The 24,223-nt window shown below is 31.9% G+C and overlaps 1 protein-coding gene across 1 annotated transcript; it reads left to right on the top strand.

The window, feature by feature from the left end:
- The first annotated feature begins 4,969 nt into the window (after nt 1–4,969).
- On the top strand, nt 4,970–24,162 carry LOC134726451 (putative uncharacterized protein DDB_G0286901). Its single transcript, XM_063590855.1, has 6 exons — nt 4,970–5,142; nt 8,685–8,767; nt 12,653–12,730; nt 13,386–13,400; nt 19,979–20,014; nt 22,895–24,162. Exons 1-6 carry the CDS (start codon nt 4,970–4,972, stop codon nt 24,160–24,162), a joined length of 1,653 nt encoding a protein of 550 aa, XP_063446925.1.
- Nucleotides 24,163–24,223: the final 61 nt, after the last annotated feature.

Genomic DNA, 24,223 nt, shown 5'->3' with positions numbered 1-24,223 from the left:
TTATGGCTAGCCAAACCTCCAGTTTGTATGGAAATATTAAACATACATTCAATATGACATGTATGACGTGACAGGAATTCAGTGCATATAAATGGAAGAACACTCAGAACAGAGAATAACGTAAAGAAACTAATTGTACATTTCAACATGAAAACCACAGAATAACTACGAACTTTTAAAATCAATTTACTACAGTTCACAAGGCTTCATACTAAAATTATAAAGTGTGCCTCACATGAATGTATAATATACTTCATTTATAAATTTTCCATCCTCCCTAAATTGTGACTTGTTGATTTAAAAAATATAAATCAATAGTTAAGGATTGGAGCAAATGTAACCATAAAATCTATGTAGTTTTTATTCAGGTAGTTTTTTACCCTCAATTTATGTGTGGTTTTCAAGTGAAGAGAAAATCCTTTATTTAACAAGACTCTAAAATTAAAAAAACTAGATACCATTGAAATGGGAGCCATCTCTGTGGGCACCGCTGTCAATAACGTGGGGTAAATAAGTTGTATGGATAATCTGATATGAAGCATTATTTGGAGTTATTACATAGTCTCATGTGTGATTTTAATCTAAGATTTTAAGTTAAAACTGATAAATATTCTCAACTTACTTTCATAGTATAATAGTGATATGACTGCATGATGTGAACTCATTGTTGACTACTCTAAGGTGACTTCTGGATATATGGATTGATGTTTGAACACTATGTTTAAAGGTGCTGCCCAACTGATATTTGTCACATATTTTTAGAATTATGCCTTCAATATATTATGACCCACTAAGTATAAAGTATGAAATATTAACGGTTCTCTAGAGGTAGAGCGGACACAATTTGTTAAGAACAACGAACGGATGGACAGAACTACGGACTGACCTTTGACCTAGGATGCATACATTATTACACATTCTCTGGTGTTGGTTAATATATATGTTAAGTTGAAAATGTTTGTCAGGTATAAAGTATGAAATAATAACAGCTGTCCTCTCAAAATATAGTGTTGATCAAATTTGTTAGCGATGGACAGACCAACAGACAGACAGACCTTTGACCTAGGAAGTTGTACATACATTATGACACACCCTCTGGTGTTGGTTAAAATGGATGTCAAGTATACTATTTGAAATCATAACGGTTCTCAAGATATAGAGCAGACACAATCTTCACCACAGGACACGGGGTTGTCAACTGAAAACAAAGTTTTGACCTTGATCTTTGACCTAGGAAGTTGTACATACATCGTGACACACCCTCTGGTGTTGGTTAAAATGGATGTCAAGTATAAACTTTGATATCATAACGGTTCTCAAGATATAGAGCGGACACGATCTTCACCACAGGACACAGGGTTGTCAACTGAAACCAAAGTTTTTTTTACCTTGACCTTTGACCTAGGAAAATGTACATACATCATGACACGCCCTCTGGTGGTGGTTAATAAACATGTAAATTATAAAGTATGAAATCATAATGGTTCTCTAGATATGGAGCGGACACGAAAGTGTTACGGACGGACAGACGGACGGACGGACAGACTGATCACTATAGGGCGACCCGCCTAAAGGGGGGCCCTAATAATATAATTGAATAATCATTTAAGATAATTCGATTTCACTATCTAATTGATGATTTGAGAAATAAAGGCAACAGAAGTTACAGCTGTTCGAAATTCAGAAAGCGATTGAGAAAAAAACAAATCCGGGAAACTGAGGAAACACATCAAATATAAGAGAAGAACTACGACACAACAGAAACGCAACATTAAAATGTAAATATATTTATAGTTATCAAAGGTACAAGGATTATAATTTAATACGCCAGACGCGCATTTCGTCTACATAATACTCATCATTTAACACACACAGAAACGAACTATAATATAACAATCGCCATTTTCCTGACTTGGTACAGGATATTTCAAGAACATAATGGTGGGTTGAACATGGTTTTGTGGCATGCCAAACCTCCCGCTTTTATGGCAATATTAAACATAACATTAAAATGACTACATTACATGACAGGACTACAATGCAAATGAATGGGAACACACATTGGACAGTGAAACACACGAATAATAGCTTACAATAGGTACCAAGTTTAAAATGTAATACGTCAGACGCGCGCTTCGTTTACACAAGACCAACCGAGAATCGTGTAATGATGTAAAAATCTCTATTTACATATATTTCTTTTGTAGCTGTTGTCATGTCAGTATTTTTGTTTTATTTTCAATAAAAACTAGGTAGAGGTTATTGGCCAGTTACGGTTCAGTATTGTTCCAACCTTTGGTCGAGTATGGTTAATACTGATCAAATAGGTCCAGTACAGTTCGAGAATGGTTTAAAACTGTTTCAGACTGGTCGTGTAATAATTCAGACTTTTGTCAATGGCCAAGATAAAGTTTAAGTACAAATCACTTAAATCGAGTAAAGTTAAGACTGTGGTTTAGTAATGTCGAGACCTATACAGACCAATTCAGCCTGGTCTAGTAAAAATCAGTACAGTCGAGTACAGATATAGGCCATTTCAGACTTTTATTTGTTTTTCTAGTGCAGTGTATTTTAGACTGGACGTCATCTGATTAACCATCGATACGACATTTGAAAACTTCCAACGGTTCTATAGACATAATTAAATATAAATAGATAGCGAACTCGTGCAAGTTCAACATTCTATGTGTGTTTGATTTCATGTTATATATTAAACAAATAAGTTTAGCACGTAGTTGTTTAAGAATGATTTTTTTTGTATCGAATTAGTCAACGTAATGGTTCATGTTTGTTTCATTGTCAACTTTTTAATTATTTTCCTTTCAATGGGTGAACACAACTTATACCTGAGAAACTAATCTTTAGCTAATGGTTTATATTGAAGGTCACTGGATACGGATTTAATGAAGAAGCATTATGTATTTACAAGTGAATAATTCACCAGCAATGTTTCTTTGCTTATTTTGACAATTTAAAAAAATGGCATGCCGAAAGCGGTCAATAAATAATTCATGTTTCTGTATTCACTTTTATCAATGATAGAACAAAAAAAAATATGTTGTGTAATTTGTTCCTATCTCGTAGTAGCTTATCTCGAAGTTAATGATCTTTTACAAATAATTTAATTTGTATAACTTATTTTACGAATGAACCGATAACAAACCATCTGCAGGCTCATTATACGAACATTAACCTGCATGTAAATATTGAGTTGTTTCTGAAACATGTGAAGAAAAAGCATGTTAATTGTTCAAAATATTCTAAAATTATAATAATGTATACATTTGAAGGCCACATAACGTGTAATGTAATTTAAAAAAACCATCTTGCAATTGCAACTGGTTTCTACTTTAATTTGTGTCTGTGAGATGTAGGAAAGATACTGTGATAAAGTTTTTCAACAAAGATCATATATATTTCTTAATTTCCTTAAAATTCTAATATTTCATAACATTTATGAAATGAGCTCATAAAAAACGTAGATAACTTCAAATGAACTAATTTGTAATCGAAAACACAGTGTATAGGCTTACTTTAAAAGTTATATTAATTGATATGTTGGATTACCTTATTTCGGGGGGAAAAAGCACTCGCCGAAATCTGTCATATAACATTAACGGTATCAATTTTCCTGCACCAGATGCGCATTTCGACAATACATGTCTCTTCAGTGATGCTCGTGGCCAAACTATTTGAAATCCAAAGGTTATAAAAATGATGAAGAGCTATAATCCAAACAGTCCAAAAAGTATAGCCAAATCTGTGAAAGGAATTTAGATCTTTGCATGAGGGAGATACATTCCTTAATGTATAACAATTTCTAACAGCAAATTTTAATAACACCAAAAAATCCGTTTTTTTATTATGCGATTTTGAGATATTCATGGGCGTTTATAGCAAGATGGTCTGTTAAGCCGTACTATTGATCGAGCTGCAGGCACTTGTCTCTAAATTCGTTTTTACCTATAAATATTTAGATATATTAAAGTTTTTTTCAGAGACAGGTTCCTGTGGTTAAAACCATGACGTAAACCTATCATGAATCATTGTTACTGAGAAATTCAGTAAAGATTGAATGACATTTTGAAAACAGGAATTCTTTTAAAATGAAAATAGTTACCGTTTTGCGGTCTTCTACTATGACCAGATCTTGTTCTTTGCAATTACATGTTACATTAGGTAAACATTTCTTTAATGTAAAACACTTTTTTTTTATCTGAGTTTAACTTGTAGCTAACTATTCGTGATATCGATTATATTCTATCCAGTTTGTCTTTAAATATCAATGCGGTATACAAAAAGCAAAATTTCAATAATTAATTTAATAAAGATTATTATTTTTTTTAAACATACTTTCATTTACAATGTTCTTTTAAATCTTTGCCAAAACCTTTTTTTACGTACACAATTTCCAACCTATATTGAGAAAGGCTATTGAAAAACACCTTGGTTGTGCTAATCTAAAATAGTTTTCTACAGATACAGTAAAATTTGCAGACAGAATCTTTGTATCTATGAAACAAGTTAGTAATAGATATAAGTAATTTGTGGTAAAGAAATCTATGACTTAATAGTCTACTAATAATGCATAGATTCCGCAAAAAATAACTCAAAATAAAAAAAAACGTTACTGCAGACACGAGCATCTCGAACGAGTGTGGATGAATAAACACTGTAAGACGTGTCAATGGGACATTGACCGCAAAGACAAATTATCATTTTTATTGTAAATTTTGCCTACAGTTTTTTTGTATAATACTAAAATATCTAAATATATATACTTGTCTTTTGCATATGTACATTTTGCATATTGCTAAGGTTAAAAAGAACAAATTGTAAACACAGACTGTTGCAAACAAAATAATCTGAGTTTGAACAAACATGGTATATACAAAAAAAATAACATAATGTACATTAAAGATGCAAATTACTAAACAAAAAAGAAAACATATTTTTTTATAAATATGTCATGGAGTTAAACAGTGTCAGGGACAATATGTTAACTTACTATAAAACAATAACATCTCTATCGCCTTGCCTATTGATGAAGTACAATACAGGCATTGATCAGAAGAAACATGAGCGTAGCAATGAGGGTGATTGTGCATATAGTTCTGTTTACAGCTGTTTTAATAGTTCCAGGCAAGTAATTTTAATGTTAAAGAATTTGTTATAATTCTTTTTGAAAAAAAATAATTAAAAAGTAAATATATTTGAGTTCTTATGTCTTAAAGCTTATAGTTTCTATGACTTAAAGTTTAATGATTTTATCATTACAACTGAGTACGAGTGAGGAGTAATGAGTATCACTGGTTGGATAAAGACTACTCCCACTTTTTCTAGACAAAATTGTAATAAAAATTAAGCATTTCGTAAAAGTAATAGCTTTATATTCAAAATGTGCGAATAATGAACGCGTTTACAAACCTATTACAGAATAAAAAGAAGCATTCAATTCTGATGATAACTTATTTTGCTACATCAATAGATTGGTAATTATATACAAATATTTTCGATTGTTTTTAATGCTATATTATGACATTGACACATATATCATGTGCAGTCGTTGCTATTGTTTTTTGATGAAATAAACATGATATTGGAGAACCTAGCGATTGTTGGCAGCCAATAAGAATTACGAATTTTAATGAAACCTACAAGCAATGTGATAATTGGTAACTTTTGTTTTACAAATGGTTAATCCACTGATTGTGATCTGTGGTAAACATCTCACTTAATGCGAAAGAGTTTTAAATATTTTCATGAGATGCACGTTTAAAAGACGGAATACAATCGTTCAGTCTTTTACGGTCTCTTTTGTGGTCAGGAGTTTATTGAATTTTGCAAGCACATCAAATCTCGATTCTCTCAAATGAATCAATACGCATCTTTAATGAACTGGAGCGATTGACAATTTGAAAATAGGATGATGACCTTGATTATTCATAGTGAAGTATGTTGTATGGTTGTTTGATTATTGGAAGTTAGGTCATATGTTTTCTGATCGAATAATATATAAATTCGTGTAGGAATCTATGAATTCAAACAGGTATGCGTCACTTTTATTTTAGCGAGGTTTGGCATGCCATAAAACCAGGTTCAACCCACCTCTTTTATTCCCCTTTAAAAGTGTCCTGTACCAAGTCAGGAAGATGGCTATTGTTATAATATTGTTCGTTTCTGTGTGTTTGATGCATTTTAACGTTGAGTCGTTTGTGTTTTCTCTTATTTTTGAGATAAGACGTGGCACGGTACTTGTCTATCCCAAATTCATATATTTGGTTTTGATGTTATATTTGTTATTCTCGTGGTGTTTTGTCTGTTGCTTGGTCCGTTTCTGTGTGCTGTTGCGTTTCGGTGTTGCGTCGTTGTTCTCCTCTTATATTTAATGCGTTTCCCTCGGTTTTGGTTTGTTACCCCGATTTTGTTTTTTGTCCATGGATTTATGAGTTTTGAACAGCGGTATACTACTGTTGCCTTTATTTATTTGTTATAGAAACCAGAAAAGATACCATATATATTTTTTGATTAAGCAAACGATATTATTTACTAGCACCAACAGGGTATTTATAAAACCATAGAAAATATCTACTTATTGAGTTTTCTTTTGGCAATTTACAGTAAACATTTCTGTTTCAGGATCTGCCTTGTGTAAATTTCCATGTGAATGGATAGGTAAAACGTTTATTTGGGAGGATCCGCGAGTTCCGTCAAACCCAAATGCACATGGGACTATTACATATAGCAAATGTAATCATTCGGAGGCTGTTTTGACAGTAAATGTCAACACTATTGATCTAGTATGTTTAGAGATTAAAGGCCCTTATATTTTGTTGAAGTAAGTTTTTTGTCGATTAACCTACCTTTTCGTTTTTTCAATAAATATATACTAGTTTACTAATGTTCAAATTAAGATGAGAACAATCAATAGAACTAAAAAATATTGAACGAATTGCATAAAGTTCATATAAAACGAGATCAAGTGAATCAACATGGTAAGTATTTTCTACTATTCGTGCATCACCCGTAGTAAATAAACTCATGATTAAAGATAACATGATTTCATTTGTTTTTATTAAATACACACTCAGTCAACAACGGGTAACATTACAGATCAGATGACTTAGATCCTAAGATAGCAAAAATATGCTGTAAGTGAGACATCAACACATTGGTTAGGTCAACCAATTTGATATGGTGACTGTTAAAATGATGAAGTGTCAGTTTTTTTCGTTTATCGTCATAATTCTCTTGATGAATTTTTGTGTTAGAGACGCGCCCATGTCAACGTATAGTGTAAAAATGCACAAGTGTAAAATTTGAAAAGATATATATCACTATGCGACGGAGCAGAGAGAGATATAGTTATCAAAGGTACCAGGATTATAATTAAATACGCCAGACGCGCGTTTCATCTACACGAGACTCATCAATGACGCTCAGATCAAAATAGCTGTAAAGCCAAACAAGTACAAAGTTGAAGAGCATTGAGGACCCAAAATTCCCAAAATGTTGTGCAAAATACGGCTAAGGTAATCTGTTCGTGTGATAAGAAAATCCTTAGTTTGTCGAAAAATTCAAAGTTTTGTAAAAGGAAATTTATAAAAATGACCATATAATTGATATTCATGTCAACACCGAAGTGCTGATTACTGTGATGCCTCTTTTTAGAAATTAAAAGCTGACAATTTGCATGATTTGAAAGCTAAAATCATCACGTTTGTCATATATTCTAGGCGGAAGTCGTCCATTTATCGCAATATTGATTCATTAATCAAGATATGACGTCATCCTTTTACTTTCAGTAGTACCCTTAATATCAAATTAACTGGGCTATATGACAAATTATCATGGGTACCAGGCTGATAATTTAATACGTCAGGCACTCGTTTCGTCTACACAAGACTTGTTCTAATAAAATGTGTTTCTTTGGGACATTTATAAATACATGTACCTGAGAAACCTTTTACATTATATTGACGAATGTGAAAACATATGTTTTAACCTACTAAAACTGTACAACCTTTTTACCAGAATGCTCCAACTCTTTGTTTTATTGTTTTTGAAATATCTTTAGGAATTCTAGTGTTCTTTTATTTCTGAACCTGATACGAATGCTATCAGTTGCACAAAAAAACCACCAGATTCACCAATACATAAATATTGGTTATTCAAATTTAAACCAAAGTCTGCTGGACTAGGATAAGAAAAACCACATCACACCGCATGTATAAAGTTGAATTCTTATATTTGTCGTTTTCACCCCGTGACGGCTGACAAATTGGACCTCGTTATTTAAGTATACAAAAGGGTTTGGAATTGGTGTGATTTTTAATTTACACCATTGTCCTATATAAGCTATATATAAAGTTGAATTCTTGGATTTGTTGTTTTCACCCCATGACGGCTGACAAATTGGACCTTATTTTAGTATTATAGATGTTCTCGTCCTGAAATTGCATGGATAAAAGTCACAGAACGTGATGCAAGTAACAACCATTTATTTCATTATTTCTGTCTTATTTTCTTGTGTAAATCTATTGATTTATTCAGAAAACACGACTTTATATTATGGTCAAACATGTATGAATAAAACAACAAATTAACTGATATGACTAATTAACAAGTTTTAACATGTAATGTAATGAACTGAATAATATATGTACTATGTTCATGGTTTATAGATGGAATATACAAGAAGGAAGTTTCTGGGATTGTTTGACAGTGAAGATTATAAGCCCGGATGTGTACACATTTATCGCTAGAGGTATGTATTTTATTTTTGGAGTAATTGGGACAGCTTTGATTTAGACGATAGAGTATAAGCGCCAATTTGGTACCTTATTTTTTCCACATTTAGGGTCAAAATGAAAAAAAATACATAAATCAATATAAGCGATTTTTTATAGTATTCTGCAGCAAACAATAACGATATTTTTACGTATTTCAATAAAATTAATTTTCTGATAAAAACTTTTTCTGTAATATTCAAAATGAAGCTGACGATACTATGGGACTTTAAAAAAAATCATATATCGAAGAAGAAGATATAAAACCATGACTTAACAATGATAAACATTATAACACGTAACATAATCTTGAGGAAAAGCCAAGATACGCCCAACCTAAATCTTAGTAGTACAAGTAAATGAAGTTGAAATGGTTGAATATAGTTTATTTCTGATGTATCCACTGTTATGCTTTGCTAAATTGGTCATCATCAGCTGTGATAAAAAAGGATTTTTATTGTTCTATAGCTTTCATATTTGAATTATCCAACGTGGCAGTAAGCACACTGTCAAATGTGTATTGCTAAAGAAGCTGTCAACAAAATCTTTGGGGTTAAATATTTTGATCAATGTTAATTCAGAAGAGCGCTATGAAACACATAATCAACTGTGTCATTTTCATTTCTGATTATTTTTCTTGATAACTGCTATTTAAAAAAAAAGTATTTATAAAGAGTTTAGATTTGGTCATCTTTAAACCATTCGTTTTGGTCAAATATTTGGAAACATTCAAAATGATGTTAAAGTCGTTAAGGTAGCACTACAGTCAGAATTTTCTGACTCCAATCAACAGTATTTAAAGATCAATTTCTCCAAAACTACTCAATGGATTTTTAAAATCTTTAACTCATTTTAAAGCTGAAATATAACTCTTTCTTAATTTATATATAAATTTATTTTTAGTTTGAATAGTCTCAAAATATAGCTCACTAATAGCCAAAAAAGTGGTCTTCCAACTTGGATGAAAATGGCACATTCATGTCAAATGGTAGTTGAAATTTGTTTTCATCCCTGTAATCGACCATATACAATCTCCTAAACTGTGTCTCAGGTTTTTGATATATGCCTCCAGTAAGAAGATATATTGATTTAACTGCTGGGTGCCAAACCTCATTTCACCTTTCATCTTTGGAAACCCATAAATTCATTTAGAAATGAATTATCCAAAAACTGGGACACGGTATTGTAGAAAATACACTCTTCAATCATATATATCAAAGTCAAGCCAAAGGGGGTACCCATAAAGTTTGTATTGTCATTTTTCCTTACAATTTTCATGAAAAATTGTTCTGAGAAATGACCTAAAAACTGAATTTTCCCCTTAGAACCCCTATAAAGTCAATATAAATACAGATGTTCCACTGGGAACACCCCAAGAGTGTTCTGATACCATTACTATATCAATAAAACCACACACTTTGTGTCTTTGATGCTCTAATGCTGTAAATTTTGCCTTATATGTGAACTGTCCAACACTAACTTGGCATTTGGCGGGAGTTTGACGTCACAGATCTGACCAACATCTTTGATGAAGTAAATAAATATAGACAAAGCTCCGCCTCTTCATTAATCAATGTTTAACAACATTATTCTCTATATATAAAGAATAAGTTTCATTTGAATTTTAAAAAAAGAAATAAAGTAAAACTATGTCTAAAATTAGCTAATACATTAAAAGTGTGCATCAAAAAACATGTTGATAAAAAGATCAACCCACCCTTTTCTTGAAAATACATTTAATTTAATGGGACTGAAAAAATACACATTAACTGAAAATTAGTTAAAATTCATAAAACAGAGGCTTTCAAAACTACTTCCCCACTCTTTTCCATAGTACTTTTTTTCCTTTTTGGTAGATTTTTTTCCTTTAGTTTTTTCTTTCTTTTTCTTTGTTCACTTCCATGTTATATAAATATTTTTTGTTTCCAATTAAACAATGAGATAAGACTACATTATTGATCTTGTGGTCAGGGATTAACAGCTGGACACTGGTATCAACAGATGATTGACATATTAGCCCCTCCCAAATGCATATATATTTAGATTAATTACCATGTGCTTTTATTTACATAAATTCATTATCAATTTACTCCCTGTTGTGATATGATAATGACTTTGGGATTTTTACAAACTGTTCAGAATAATACTTACTTCAGAATTATGTGATAAAAAAAATATGACCAAAAAATCATTGTTAGACTGTAGTGCTACCTTAAATGCACGAGATAAATCTATGTTTTTTCAAAGTTTGAATTTATGTTGTGTTGTTATACCACTTTTACAGGTTAGACTTCAATTTTTTAGCTTTTTATATTATACTGGTTTTCTCTTCAGTTATAATATATTGAAGGCTATACGGGGACCTTACATTGATCACATCTCAATACTTTAAACTATGAATAGTTGTCTTGTTACCACTTTAACAGGTTAGCCTTCAATTTTTTAGCTTTCTATATTATACTGTTTTTTTCTCTTCAGTTATATATTGAAGGCTATACAGGGACCTTACATTGATCACATCTCAATACTTTTAACTATAAATAGTTGTGTTGTCGGAAAATCTTTAATTTTTTTTTACTTTAATATTGTCAATGTAAATAAATATCAAAGGGTATTGAGAAAATGGCTCTAAAGTGAAATAAATTCAGAAGAAATTACCCTTTCTTCTTATTTAAACAAACCTTTTTAGGTCAAGTCTTCTCAATGTAACTAATTGCCCTGCTGATGCTGTCTTAAATATCAGAATTAAGCTCAAATTGTTCGTGATTCCCCTTAAATATAAAGGTATTCTCTGCTTTCTTTTCTTCCTTTACTATTGTATCTTTTGGAAAATTTAAAATTCTTGTCTTCAGTTTGTGATTCCACATCATTAACAAAGGGGATACGCCTTAGGATTTTTAAATCTCGTAAATCAATTGGGAAGAGACAAATCCGTGGGAACACACAAAAACTACACGAATCTTATGAACTCTTAAAGAAACGTGACCGGATGCGTTGACAGGACATGCGTCTTCTGCTATGTATGTATCAGTCCCATCCGAATCCCTATTCAGTTAAATGTCATAATCGGGAATAAGACACAATAAGTTAAAGTACAGGTCAGTTGAACTTACTGCTGTTTAAGGATCTGCGACTGTGAATAATTGTAGCAAGTGTACAAATTATCCTGACACATCTTATCAATCAATCATTTCGTTATGGTTACAAAAAAGAACATACACGAGCGTAACGTAACGTATTGTATTAACTTAGATATGCAAACAACATTCGATGGAACAGAGTGTATACTACTGCTCACTAATGGAAAGTTGTGAATAAGAAAGTTGAAGACAGATTTTATTTTTTAAGTAATGCATCTGTTTTGATATTGAAGAAAAAAATCAAGACACGAAGCAGATTCCTATCTTCGACTGTATCCTTGCCATCAAGTTCACTGTGATAAATGAGATTTGAGTGATTGAGTGAGACAACAATATCTATATATCTGGAAGTTAATTTTAAAAACTTTACAAAATGCCTTTTGTTGTCTTTAATAAGCATATGAGTTCTGCACACAAACAGGTATACTTTGGCAACAGACAATTTCGCATTAAATCTGTAATGTTTTTGTTCTAGTCATTTTAATAAACATTTTGTATTACAATCTTTTGACAAGACAGTGAATTAATAAATGATTTTTTTTTATAGAATCATTTAATATGTATTTAAGAATGATGGGCGTGAACGGCTTATTATTATTAAGTAGATGATATAGTTCCTCAACCTGTATCCCTCTTCTTTATATACGTTTTTGATTCCTAGAAAACTCTAAACTAAAATGTGATGAAACTATTATCTATATAATTTGTTTTTTTGAATTGAAGATGCAGTAAAAGCTGGTGGACTTTGTAATGCTTGTTTTGAAGCCAATGAAGAAAATGCCGTTTTTCTCGTAGCTAGAGGTTCGTATATTTTTATTATTTGTTATTAACTGTGGTTCCACTAATGACACCAGTTAGCATGTTTAATCAACAATTAAAGCAACCAATACGTTTTTACGATACACATTTTGATAGAACGAATTACACATATCATCTCGAAAACCGTATACGGTCCACATTTTATCAACAGTCGGGTTCGAGTTTTTCCTGATATAGTTATTCCCCCGCGACACGCATTGAAATCAAAAGCATAATATGTTGATTATCTTTTCAAATGTGCGTACATAATAATAATATGTAGCATTAAAGAAATGTTCGGTTTTTATCGGATGCACTCGACTCAAATCTTAATTGACTAGGTTTTCCTATCGAAGGTCGGTGGTTTTCTTCGGGCACTCCGGCTTCCTCCACCAATAAGGAACTCGTAGCCACGAAATAACTCAAATGCGGTGCTTAAACACTAAAAATCAATCAAGTCAAATCGACTTTTCGGATCGGTATTTCGAGACATCATCACTGATTCTATGCGTTAACAATTTGTTATAAAAACTTCAAACTCAATTCTTTATTGCAAACGTGTTCAATGTAGTCTTTAACATGATTGAATTGCTTGATTTATCTTTAATATTTAAGTAATTTAGTATTTCATATTAAATTCAGTTTAATTTCTTTTCAGCATATGGGGCTACAGGTAAAGTTTAAAAAAATGTTTTAAGAAAACTCATCATAGATACCAGGATTAAATTGTGTATTTACATTAGACACGCGGTCCGTCTACAAAAGACTCACCAGTGTCGCTCGAACCCAAAAAAGTTATGAAGGCCAAATAAAGTACGAAGCTGAAGCAATTTCATTTCGCATAATTAAAAATGTTAAATAACATGTTGATAAAAGCAAAATTAAAGTTATGATTTCTTTTTTAATAAAATCATTATATTAGATATATCTATATCAAACATAACCCATTTTCATAATAACAGATGAATAAGAAAACTGCAGAACGTTTTCCGTTTCTTGTGATAAATATACACATTTAATTAAACACTACAATTCATTAGTAACGTAGTAAAAAGGGATACTTGAACCGTTGACATAAAGACATTTAATTGTACATTGCAAACATTTAAGATATGATGATTCACTCAACTTATATCTTGATTGAAACAATGAATTTTTGAACTGTCATTTTAATAGAAAAAATATTTGGATTAAGAAATACTATTTGAAAGCTGTTGAAGACATAATGTTGGCCTTCGGCTGTTATCTGCTCTCTGGTCGGTTTTGTTGTTTCTGTGACACATTCCCCATTTTCATTCTCAATTTTATAAATACGAAACAAAACAACAGCAAAAAAACACTTTATATTTAAGACTGGCACACGCACTTATCTTTTAGTTTTTTTTTCATCAAATATATTTTGAAGATTATTGCAATTGTTTTACAAATGTATTTACAGATAAGACAGATGTCCTGACCTGTACAGCACCTCCTCCAAAATGCTGTGCAAAAAGACGAAAACATTGCAAAGGTCTCAGACGGCTGAAACAGTGTCGTCGACCTGGATATCTGCACTATGGAAAACCATCACACTATAAATATCGTTCAGCAAAACCGTGCAAAAAATGGAATTGAAAGTATAGGATTGCAAAGAGATACATGTTCGTTCTAATATACACTGTTATATGCAATTAAAATAAAATGTAACAGCAAAATAGTTTTGTGCTTAATGTTGTTTTGATAATATTGTTATAAACATTTATATTTAGCAGGAACAATTACAAATGCTTTTAGTATGAAACAATTTCCTGACATTTCCCAAGGGTTCGTCAGTTATATCTTGTATGGTTCAAAACATAACATGCCCTCATTTGTAAATGAAAGCAAGTGATTTCGACTGTAGCGCTTTTATTTACATGATAAATAATGTAAACGCTTAAAGTTAATTAAGCTCGTTGTAAGGACAGTGTGCTTTTTCACCTTGTATTGTGTGGGAATTTAAATAGTCACGAAGTAAACGTTTTTCTATAGACATATATGCAGACTCTGGCAAAATGAAAAAAAAATCAATTATCAAAGTGCATGCAATTTTTAATTAATCCATGAAAATTGGAATCCACGAATCCAAATGAATCCACTTTATGTCTTTATTCCTTTACCAGTTTACTTGAAAATGTTTAACATAAACCGAACATAGTAATTGTTCAATGATGATTGAATTTGAATTACAATGTCCAGTTCTTCAAACTTTTTTTTTTAATTCTTCGAACCGACTTTATCCATTTATCTGTACCATACTTTAAAAATGACATGTGGCAAGATTCTTGACGTTCAGATATAATGATAACTTTTTATCCCATATTACAGTAAACGATTGCATAATACATTTTATTTTTGAACATGAAATGCTGCGTTTGTCACAAAATTCACTCAAACAGAGTTAAAACGGCTAAAATAAGTACTACATACGATTCCCGGTTACCATCATGGATTGGTTGACCTAACCATATAAACAACGACTTTCATAGTGTTAACTAATTGACTTTAATTCTAGTCAAGACCAAGACAATGATTAAAGTTACTGCATTTTGTTTTTAGCATTGCTTCGGACATTTTGTAACAATAAACTTTACACAACATGGAAATTAGAGTGAGTAAATTATGTTTAAAAATCGTAACGTAAAACTCTGTTAAAAAATCGATAAATTCTCTGACAAAAATTTGGCTTGAATTACCAAAAAATCCTAATTTTCTATTTAATACTAAAATAAAATTGTTGCTTTGTACAACGTTTCATTTTAGTTTATTCACAAAAAGACATGTTTCTCTTATTCAGTTTTATTAATGGACCGTGAAGTTTCTGAAAATACAAGTCATAATTAATTAGTGGAACAATTTTTGAACGGTAAAAAGTAAAATCACAAAAATACTGAACTCAGAGGGGGTAAAACCGAATGGCAAAATTAAAAGCTCAAAAACATCAAACGAATTGACAACAACTGTAATATTCCTGACTTGGTACAGACATTTTCGTATGAAGAAAAAGATGGATTTAACCTGGTTTTATAGCTAGCAAAACCTCTTATTTGTATGACAGTCGTATAAAATTCCATCAAACTAGCAACTATGTGTCAACAAAACAAACATACATAATAAATAAATATGACTATAAATAAATCTTTTGAAAAATGATTTATTATTGATAATCCATTCTATCAGTTTTCAAAAGATTTGATTAACAGATACTTTAAAAGACTTTTCGCCAATTACTGATTTAATTTTGTTTTATATACATTTGATACATGTTGTTTCCCTTTGTCATTTAAGACTTTTTTACGAGACACAATGAACTATAGTTCATACAAAGCATGATAAGATGAAGATAGCATACAGGGATTATTTTACGAATTGTAAGTTTGAAAAACATTTGATATCCAAAATTTTCATCTTAACCAGAGTTTGAATACAATAAGAATATTAAAAAAAATGACGGACAAACAAAATGGGTAGTTCCTCGTCATTTTCTGTAAAAATTATGTCCGTCTAGAGGGAAGCAACTGAAAATGGATATCAAAATACATGATCAATAATTCGATAGTAGTTTACAAATGTTAAAATCTTGTAAATCGATTATGAGAAGACAAATTATATGTATGTTTCAAAGTTGTAAACAAATCGAAGATGTTAACTGTTGTTTTTTTCAAAGTTGACACGTCTTGCATTAATTATAGTAAGGTCGGTTCGATTGGGATATTGATCGAGTTCATGAGCGAGTAAACTCAGGTAGTTTAAAGTCTTTCGAGCCATTGCAGTCGAAGTGTACAGTAGCATTTTTCCAAGTAAATAATCAGTGAATGTAAAGTGCGGATCCTAAAATATAATTTTTACTGTATATGCCAGAAATTTTTGATGTAGCATGATAAATAAACAGACGATTTATTTTTTATTTTTGAAGCAAATGAAGAAAATTAGTTTAAAAGTATATGTTAAGAAACACATAATACTAATAAAACAAAGTAAGAGATGCGAGCGGTTTTTTTTTCGCGGCTTAATCCAAATAGCTGTGAAATAAATACCAAAATAGGTGAATATTTAGTACATTTCACGAACAGATCGTGCAGGTGTATTATAACTAACAGGTAAAATGTTGTTGCAGAAAAAATATTCATGTCAACACAATTATTTAAGTTGTATAACGTAGAATAGAATTTGTCATTCAGTTTCTTTATATTGAACTGAATTCCACTTAGGTGCTTTCTTTATGCGAGTCATGTTTACTGTCGAATAATGATACTATTCTTTCATTTTCACTGTAGAGCGATTCATTATTATTGTATATTCGGCGCATTTTCACTGTATTATATATTTATTATTTTATCTATTACAGCGTATTTTTTTAAGCATGTAAAGCAAGACTTTAGTTAGCGTGCTTGCTTTGTTTTTTTTTGTACAATCATTATGATACCACCAAATTTAATTCAAATATAATAATTATATAAATACAGGTTAAACTATGCCGATACATATGGTTTAAAGATGTCAATCTTATTTACACAGTTTGTATAAACAATTATACAAACTAAGCAAGCAAGTCAACCAAAGTTTTGCTTTACATGCATTAGGAAATTAGCTGTAAAGCCTTAATTTAGCCGACTTGCTAAAAAAATAGATAAAGGAAGAGACGGATTTGATAAAATTTAACGGAGGAAAGTTTGGTTTTAAAACACTCTAAATAAATTCAATAGACATAACATTTATTTCAAATGTATTCCATTTAATTTCTTATAAATCGAATAGGGATCTTTATCCTTGTTTTTTTTTTTATCCATTTCCATATCCTTTCTTGTTTTTTTTATCCATTTCCACGACACTTCACCACTAATTACGTACATCTTGATATAGATTGAATCGTTGGTTTTCCCGTTTAAAAGGTTTTACACTGGGGCCCTTTATAACTTGCCATTCGGTGTGAGCCAAGACTCCATGTTGAAGACCGTATTTTGACGTATAAAGGTATACTTTTATAAATTGTGACTCCGATGGAGAGTTGTCTCATTGTCACATAAGACATCTAATCTATCTGTGGCTCAAACCGAAACGAGACGGGATAAAGGGATAAAAAAACACACTTTTTTAATCTATTTATAATGGGCTTAATATGAATCAGAAAAGAGTAGAATAGTGGGTCGCGATGGGGTATGAGCTTGACGCGGAATTGCCGATTTTTTTGTAAGCGTGACACGTGAAAATCAAATGATTGTGTCGTGAAAACGAGAAATAAAGTATAGCGGGACACGGCAAATTTCAAAAACTGAGAAATGCATAGTATAAGCGGGATACGGGAATCTGACAAAGCAGTAAGGGATCAGGGATCAGACCCCCCAATGAGATCTCAGAATAAGATTATTTTTTTAAATCTTTATCCTATTGTTACAGTCATGCCTTCAATAACAAATGTATCCCATGCATGCATTTTTATATTTTTAGTCCCTTTTTCAAGTTTGTGGTCTCCAAATTATAGATAAAAGACCTTCTGGATATTTTGGGTTCTTTGACGTGCTGAATCTAACCTTGTATCCAGTTTGGGGATTTTTTACCAAGTTACCGAAATAGCCCACATAGAGGTCCAAATGGTTTAAGATAATAAAACATGAATTGTAGCATGCATGTCGTGTACAATTACTCAAATGTGCATTGTTTTACCTCTGTGGTAGTATCCACTTAGTCTCGCGGATCTAGAATTTTTTATAAGTTGGGGTCCAATGACTGCCAAAGAGGGGGCCCACTCCAGTGATTCCATATAAAAGCAACCAAATGTTTTCCCAAAAAAGGGAGCAACCCCCTGTCCCCATAAATCCTTCTCTGGTATCGAGCTGTCCTTTACGGATATTTTTTTTTGTATCAAGGGTGCTCTACTTCACGAACCAATGCAAACAAAAAAGATCGCCCATCAAGCATGCAATCAACAATCGAGTCAAGAACATTTATTCTACCAAAACTGTCTTTTTCAGTATATGTGTATTTATTGCGTGGAAGATAACGTCTTCAAATGAACTCGTCTCTATTTTACCCAGACTGCACTTAAACTCCGCCATATCAATCTTTGACTTAAAAAAAATACAGAAATATCTTTTAATTTTTTTTTAAATCAAGGAAAAACGTAATTTGAAGAATACAATATGACATTTTGAGAAGCGTTTTTGTTACTAGTTTGAAAAGCTATATATTTGATAAAGAATGAATGAGGAGTTTGTATTTCAATTTGAAAATACATTTATCATAAATTCTTAAGTCATCAACTAAGTTTTTTCATTTGTTTCAAGTGCATTTATCACTTAATTCTACAATAAAAATTTCTCGCATCTTCGAAAATTCCACATCAGAAATGACTGCACTAACAGTGATAATTCATCGCATCTATAGTTAAAATGGATCGCTTTCAATAATCGATATGCTATATTTTGTTGCTTTTATAACACTTATTTGAACTTTAGTGCTATGTTTGTTCATAAAAAAGACATATCACAATGAAAATATGTAAAAACTTTCCTTCAAATCAATTAATTTGGTATTTTCAAAACGTAAACAAATACAGTTTTCCCATGATCCTTTATTCTACAATAGACATACCCGCACATGGCAGTAACATGACAAATGAACTGGCTGGATTCGCACTTTATATACACTGATAATATCATTAATTATATCATTTATTTTCAGATTTGTTGACCACAAGAATGGAGAAACCAGTAACATCTTTTAAATACCGGTGTAGTTATACGTACTTTACACACTAGTATACTTTATTTATGATAAAATGAGCGCTTGTCTCTGCAAGTGACGTCTACCATGAAAAAGTTTGTGGTTATTTGAAAAATATCTTATGTTCGTTTGAGTTTACGAATTATAATTAAAGATGACACAACTGTGAAAATACATAAATCTAGATCAAGTGAGTCGACAGAATAGGCGTATTTTTGTTTTGATATGCATTCATCACCTGTTGTTCGAAATTTACACTGAGGAATTTATGTAAATAATCCTGATAGACTAATGAAACATCATGCTTTGTGCATTACCATGTATGCCCTCTTGAATAATAAAAATCTTATTTTTGATCTTATTAACATTGCTTTAAATAATGTTGAGGATTGAATAAAAAAGATAAAATTGTTTTTTAAATATTATCATCCGTTTTCAAAATTCACACCTTTCTAGTACAAAACGTGAAGTATTTGGTATTTGTTAAGATTGTTTTGATTCTCATTTCAGATATTGTCTCCAATTATGTATTAAGTGTTTTTCAAAGTAAGTCTATATCACTGCGCATTGTTGGTTTTCATATAGTTAGCGTTGAGCATCCCGGAGAAATTGATAAAAAAGTTTTTTTTGGGTTAAATTTGTCTTCCTTATTGCTTGCGAATAAACACAAAAACACACAATTTATATAGTTGTATGACCTGATTCTTCGCGAAGTGTGTACTTTTCTTGTTAGATAATTTTGACAGTCTCGATTCGCAGGGTGAATCATATAATAGGAGATTGGTGCTTAGGTCAATGACGTTTTGACTTTACATCTAGATTGAAGTGATATGCTGATAAGGCATGTTTATTGTTTATGAGTCAAATATGTTTTGTGTATATATATTGAGTTACTTAGTTATTGTCTTTATTTGTTTTTGTTGTTGTTATATGTCACAAACTGTAAAGTTTATATGGCAATAAAACTTTGAATTGAATTGAATTGAATAAAATTTATTTTTAAACTGTTATAAAAATATATTGAATTTCGAAATAAAAATACATTTTAAATAGATAACGTAAAAAACATGATAATATAAAAAGAAGATGTTGTATGATTGCCAATGTGACAACTTTCAACAAGAGACAAAAGGACACAGAAATTAACAACTATAGGTCACTATACGGCCTTCAACAATAAGCAAAGCCCATGCCGCATAGTCAGCTATAACAGGCCTAGGAATTACAATGCAAAACAATTCAGACGAGTCAACTAACGACCTTATTTATGTATAAAAAATAAACGAAAAACAAAAAGGTAACACATAAACAAACGAAACCACTGAATTACAGGCTCATCACAGGTTTCAAATATATATATATATTGACCTGGTTAAAGAGATTGTATTTTTATCCAAGTATTCATTGTTTGTATATAATATTTCATTAAAAGAAAGATAACATAGAAATTGCAGTTTACTTGATTTGCGTGTATATTGACTTGCATGTAATATCTAAAATCTGCCGTAAATACTTAGTCACCTTAGAATGATTAAGATAAACTTGTATATTTTTTGTGTTTATTTCAAGGAGAAAGGAGACAGGCTGTAACACAACAGCTTGTAATAAACGTGTTACTCTATTATATGCGTAAATGAATAATAATCAAGACGGGGTTTATCAGTACGGTGATATTGGATTTTGAACTGAGATTATATGTAATTCGTTATGTCAACTTTTGGCCTCTCAAGTAATTTCAAAAGCATTTTAACATATACAATAAATAAAAATCAATAAATATCTTACAATGGAACAGTACAGAATAACACCCTGGGTCTAAACAATGTTGCAGTACAGAATAACACCATGGGTCTAAACAATGGTGCAGTACAGAAAATCACCATGGGTCTAAACAATGGTGCAGTACAGAATACCACCATGGGTCTAAACAAAAGGTGCAGTTCAGAATAACACCCTTAGTCTAAATAATGGTGCAGTACAGAATTACAACCAGGCTCTAAACAATGGAACAGTATATAAATAACACATAGCTGAGAGGGTGATAGAGCAGATTGGTACCCCGAGAAAACATTGTCAACCGCGGCGAAGCCAAGGTTGACAATGCTTTTTCAAGGGGTACCAATCTGCTCTATCACCCTCTCAGCTATGTGTTATTTAATTTATTATACTGAACGTCCTACCATTTTTGTCTTTTACAGATAAATTTTATTTCAAAAGGATTTTCTATGACGTCACGTACATAACAACGTTACGAGTATTAGAAATAAACAACAAGATGTTTTTTTATTTTTTATTTTGACAGTTCAATAATTAAATTTGATCCAAAACGTAAAACTTAAGCATAGTATTCAACTACTTGATGTAAATTCAATCCATTGTCCTTTAAATTGTCGATTTTTGATTGGTTGAGACGAGAGGGTAACATTCAAAAAAATTGTCACCCTCTCAGCTATGTGATAGAGTAAAATGACACCCTCGTATTAGCCAATCAAAATATGGCATTTTAACGTGAAGTATAATAATATATAAATAACACATAGCTGAGAGGGTGATAGAGCAGATTGGTACCCCGAGAAAACATTGTCAACCGCGGCGAAGCCAAGGTTGACAATGCTTTTTCAAGGGGTACCAATCTGCTCTATCACCCTCTCAGCTATGTGTTATTTAATTTATTATACTGAACGTCCTACCATTTTTGTCTTTTACAGATAAATTTTATTTCAAAAGGATTTTCTATGACGTCACGTACATAACAACGTTACGAGTATTAGAAATAAACAACAAGATGTTTTTTTATTTTTTATTTTGACAGTTCAATAATAAAATTTGATCCAAAACGTAAAACTTAAGCATAGTATTCAACTACTTGATGTAAATTCAATCCATTGTCCTTTAAATTGTCGATTTTTGATTGGTTGAGACGAGAGGGTAACATTCAAAAAAATTGTCACCCTCTCAGCTATGTGATAGAGTAAAATGACACCCTCGTATTAGCCAATCAAAATATGGCATTTTAACGTGAAGTATAATAATACATAATGACACCCTGGGTCTAAACAATGGTGCAGTACAGAATACTTCCTGGGTCTAAACAATGATGCATTACAGAATAACACCCTGGATCTAAACAATGGTGTAGTACAGAATAAAACCCTGGATCTAAACAATGGCCCAGTACTGAATGACACCATGGGTCTAAACAATGGTGCAGTACAGAATAGCACCTTGGGTCTAAACAATGGTGCAGTACAGAATAACACCCTGGGTCAAAACAATGGTGCAGTACAGAATAACACCCTGGGTCTAAACAACGGTGCAGTACCGAATAACACACTGTGTCTAAACAATGGAACACTAGAGAACTACACCCAGGTTCTAAACAATGTTGCAGTACAGAATAACACCTTGGTAAAAACAATTGTGCAGTACAGAATAATACCCTGGGTCAAAACAATGTTGCAGTACATAATAACACCCTGGGTCTAAACAATGGTGCAGTACAAAATAACATCCTGGGTCTAAACAATGGTGCAGTACAGAATAACACACTGGGTCTAAACAATGGTGTAGTACAGAATACAACCCTTGGTCTAAACAATGATGCAGTACAGAATAACACCCTTGGTCAAAACAATTATGCAGTACACAATTACACCCTGGGTCTAAACAATGGTGCAGTACAAAATAACACACTGGGTCAAAACAATGGTGCATTACAGAATAAAACCCTGGGTCTAAACAATGGTGCAGTACAGAATAACACCCTGGGTCTAAACAATGGTGCAATACAGAATAACACACTGGTTCTAAGCAATCGTGTAATACAGAATAACACCCTGGGTCTAAATAATGGTGCAGTACAGAATAACACCATGGGTCTTAACAATGGTGCATTACAGAATAACACCATGGGTCTAAATAATGGTGCAGTACGGAATAACACCATGGGTCTAAATAATGGTGCAGTACAGAATAACACCTTGGGTCTAAACAATGGTGCATTACAGAATAACACCCTTAATCTAAACAATGTAGCAGTACAGAATTACACCCTGGGTCTAAACAATGGTGCATTACAGAATAACACCCTTAATCTAAACAATGTAGCAGTACAGAATTACACACTGGGTCTAAGCAATGGTGTAATACAGAATAACACCCTGGGTCTAAATAATGGTGCAATACAGAATAACACCCTGGGTCAAAACAATGTTGCAGTACAGAGTAACACCCTGGGTCAAAACAATGTTGCAGTACAGAATAACACACTGGGTCTAAACAATGGAAAAGTACAGAATAAAACCCTGGGTCTAAACAATTGTGTAGTACAGAATAACACCATGGGTCTAAATAATGGTGCAGTACAGAATAACACCCTGGGTCTAAACAATGTTGCAGTACAGAATAACACCATGGGTCTAAACAATGTTGCAGTACATAATAACACCCTGGGTCTAAACAATGTAGCAGTACAGATTAACACCATGACTCTAAACAATGGTGCAGTACAGAATAAAACCCTGGGTCTAAACAATAGTGCAGCACAGAATAACACACTGGGTCTAAACAATGGAACAGTACAGAATAACACCCTGGGTCTAAACAATGTTGCAGTACAGAAAAACACCCTCGGTCTAAACAGTGTTGCAGTACAGAATAACCATCGGTTTAAACAATGGTGCATTACAGAATAACGCCCTGGGTCTAAACATTGTTGCAGTACAGAATAACACCGGGGTCTAAACAATGGTGCAA

This window comes from Mytilus trossulus, chromosome 7, assembly GCF_036588685.1.
Source record: "Mytilus trossulus isolate FHL-02 chromosome 7, PNRI_Mtr1.1.1.hap1, whole genome shotgun sequence".
In the NCBI taxonomy this organism is placed as follows: domain Eukaryota; kingdom Metazoa; phylum Mollusca; class Bivalvia; order Mytilida; family Mytilidae; genus Mytilus; species Mytilus trossulus.
The sequence above is the reverse complement of the archived record's forward strand: the minus strand, read 5'-3'. Positions and strand labels throughout refer to the sequence as shown.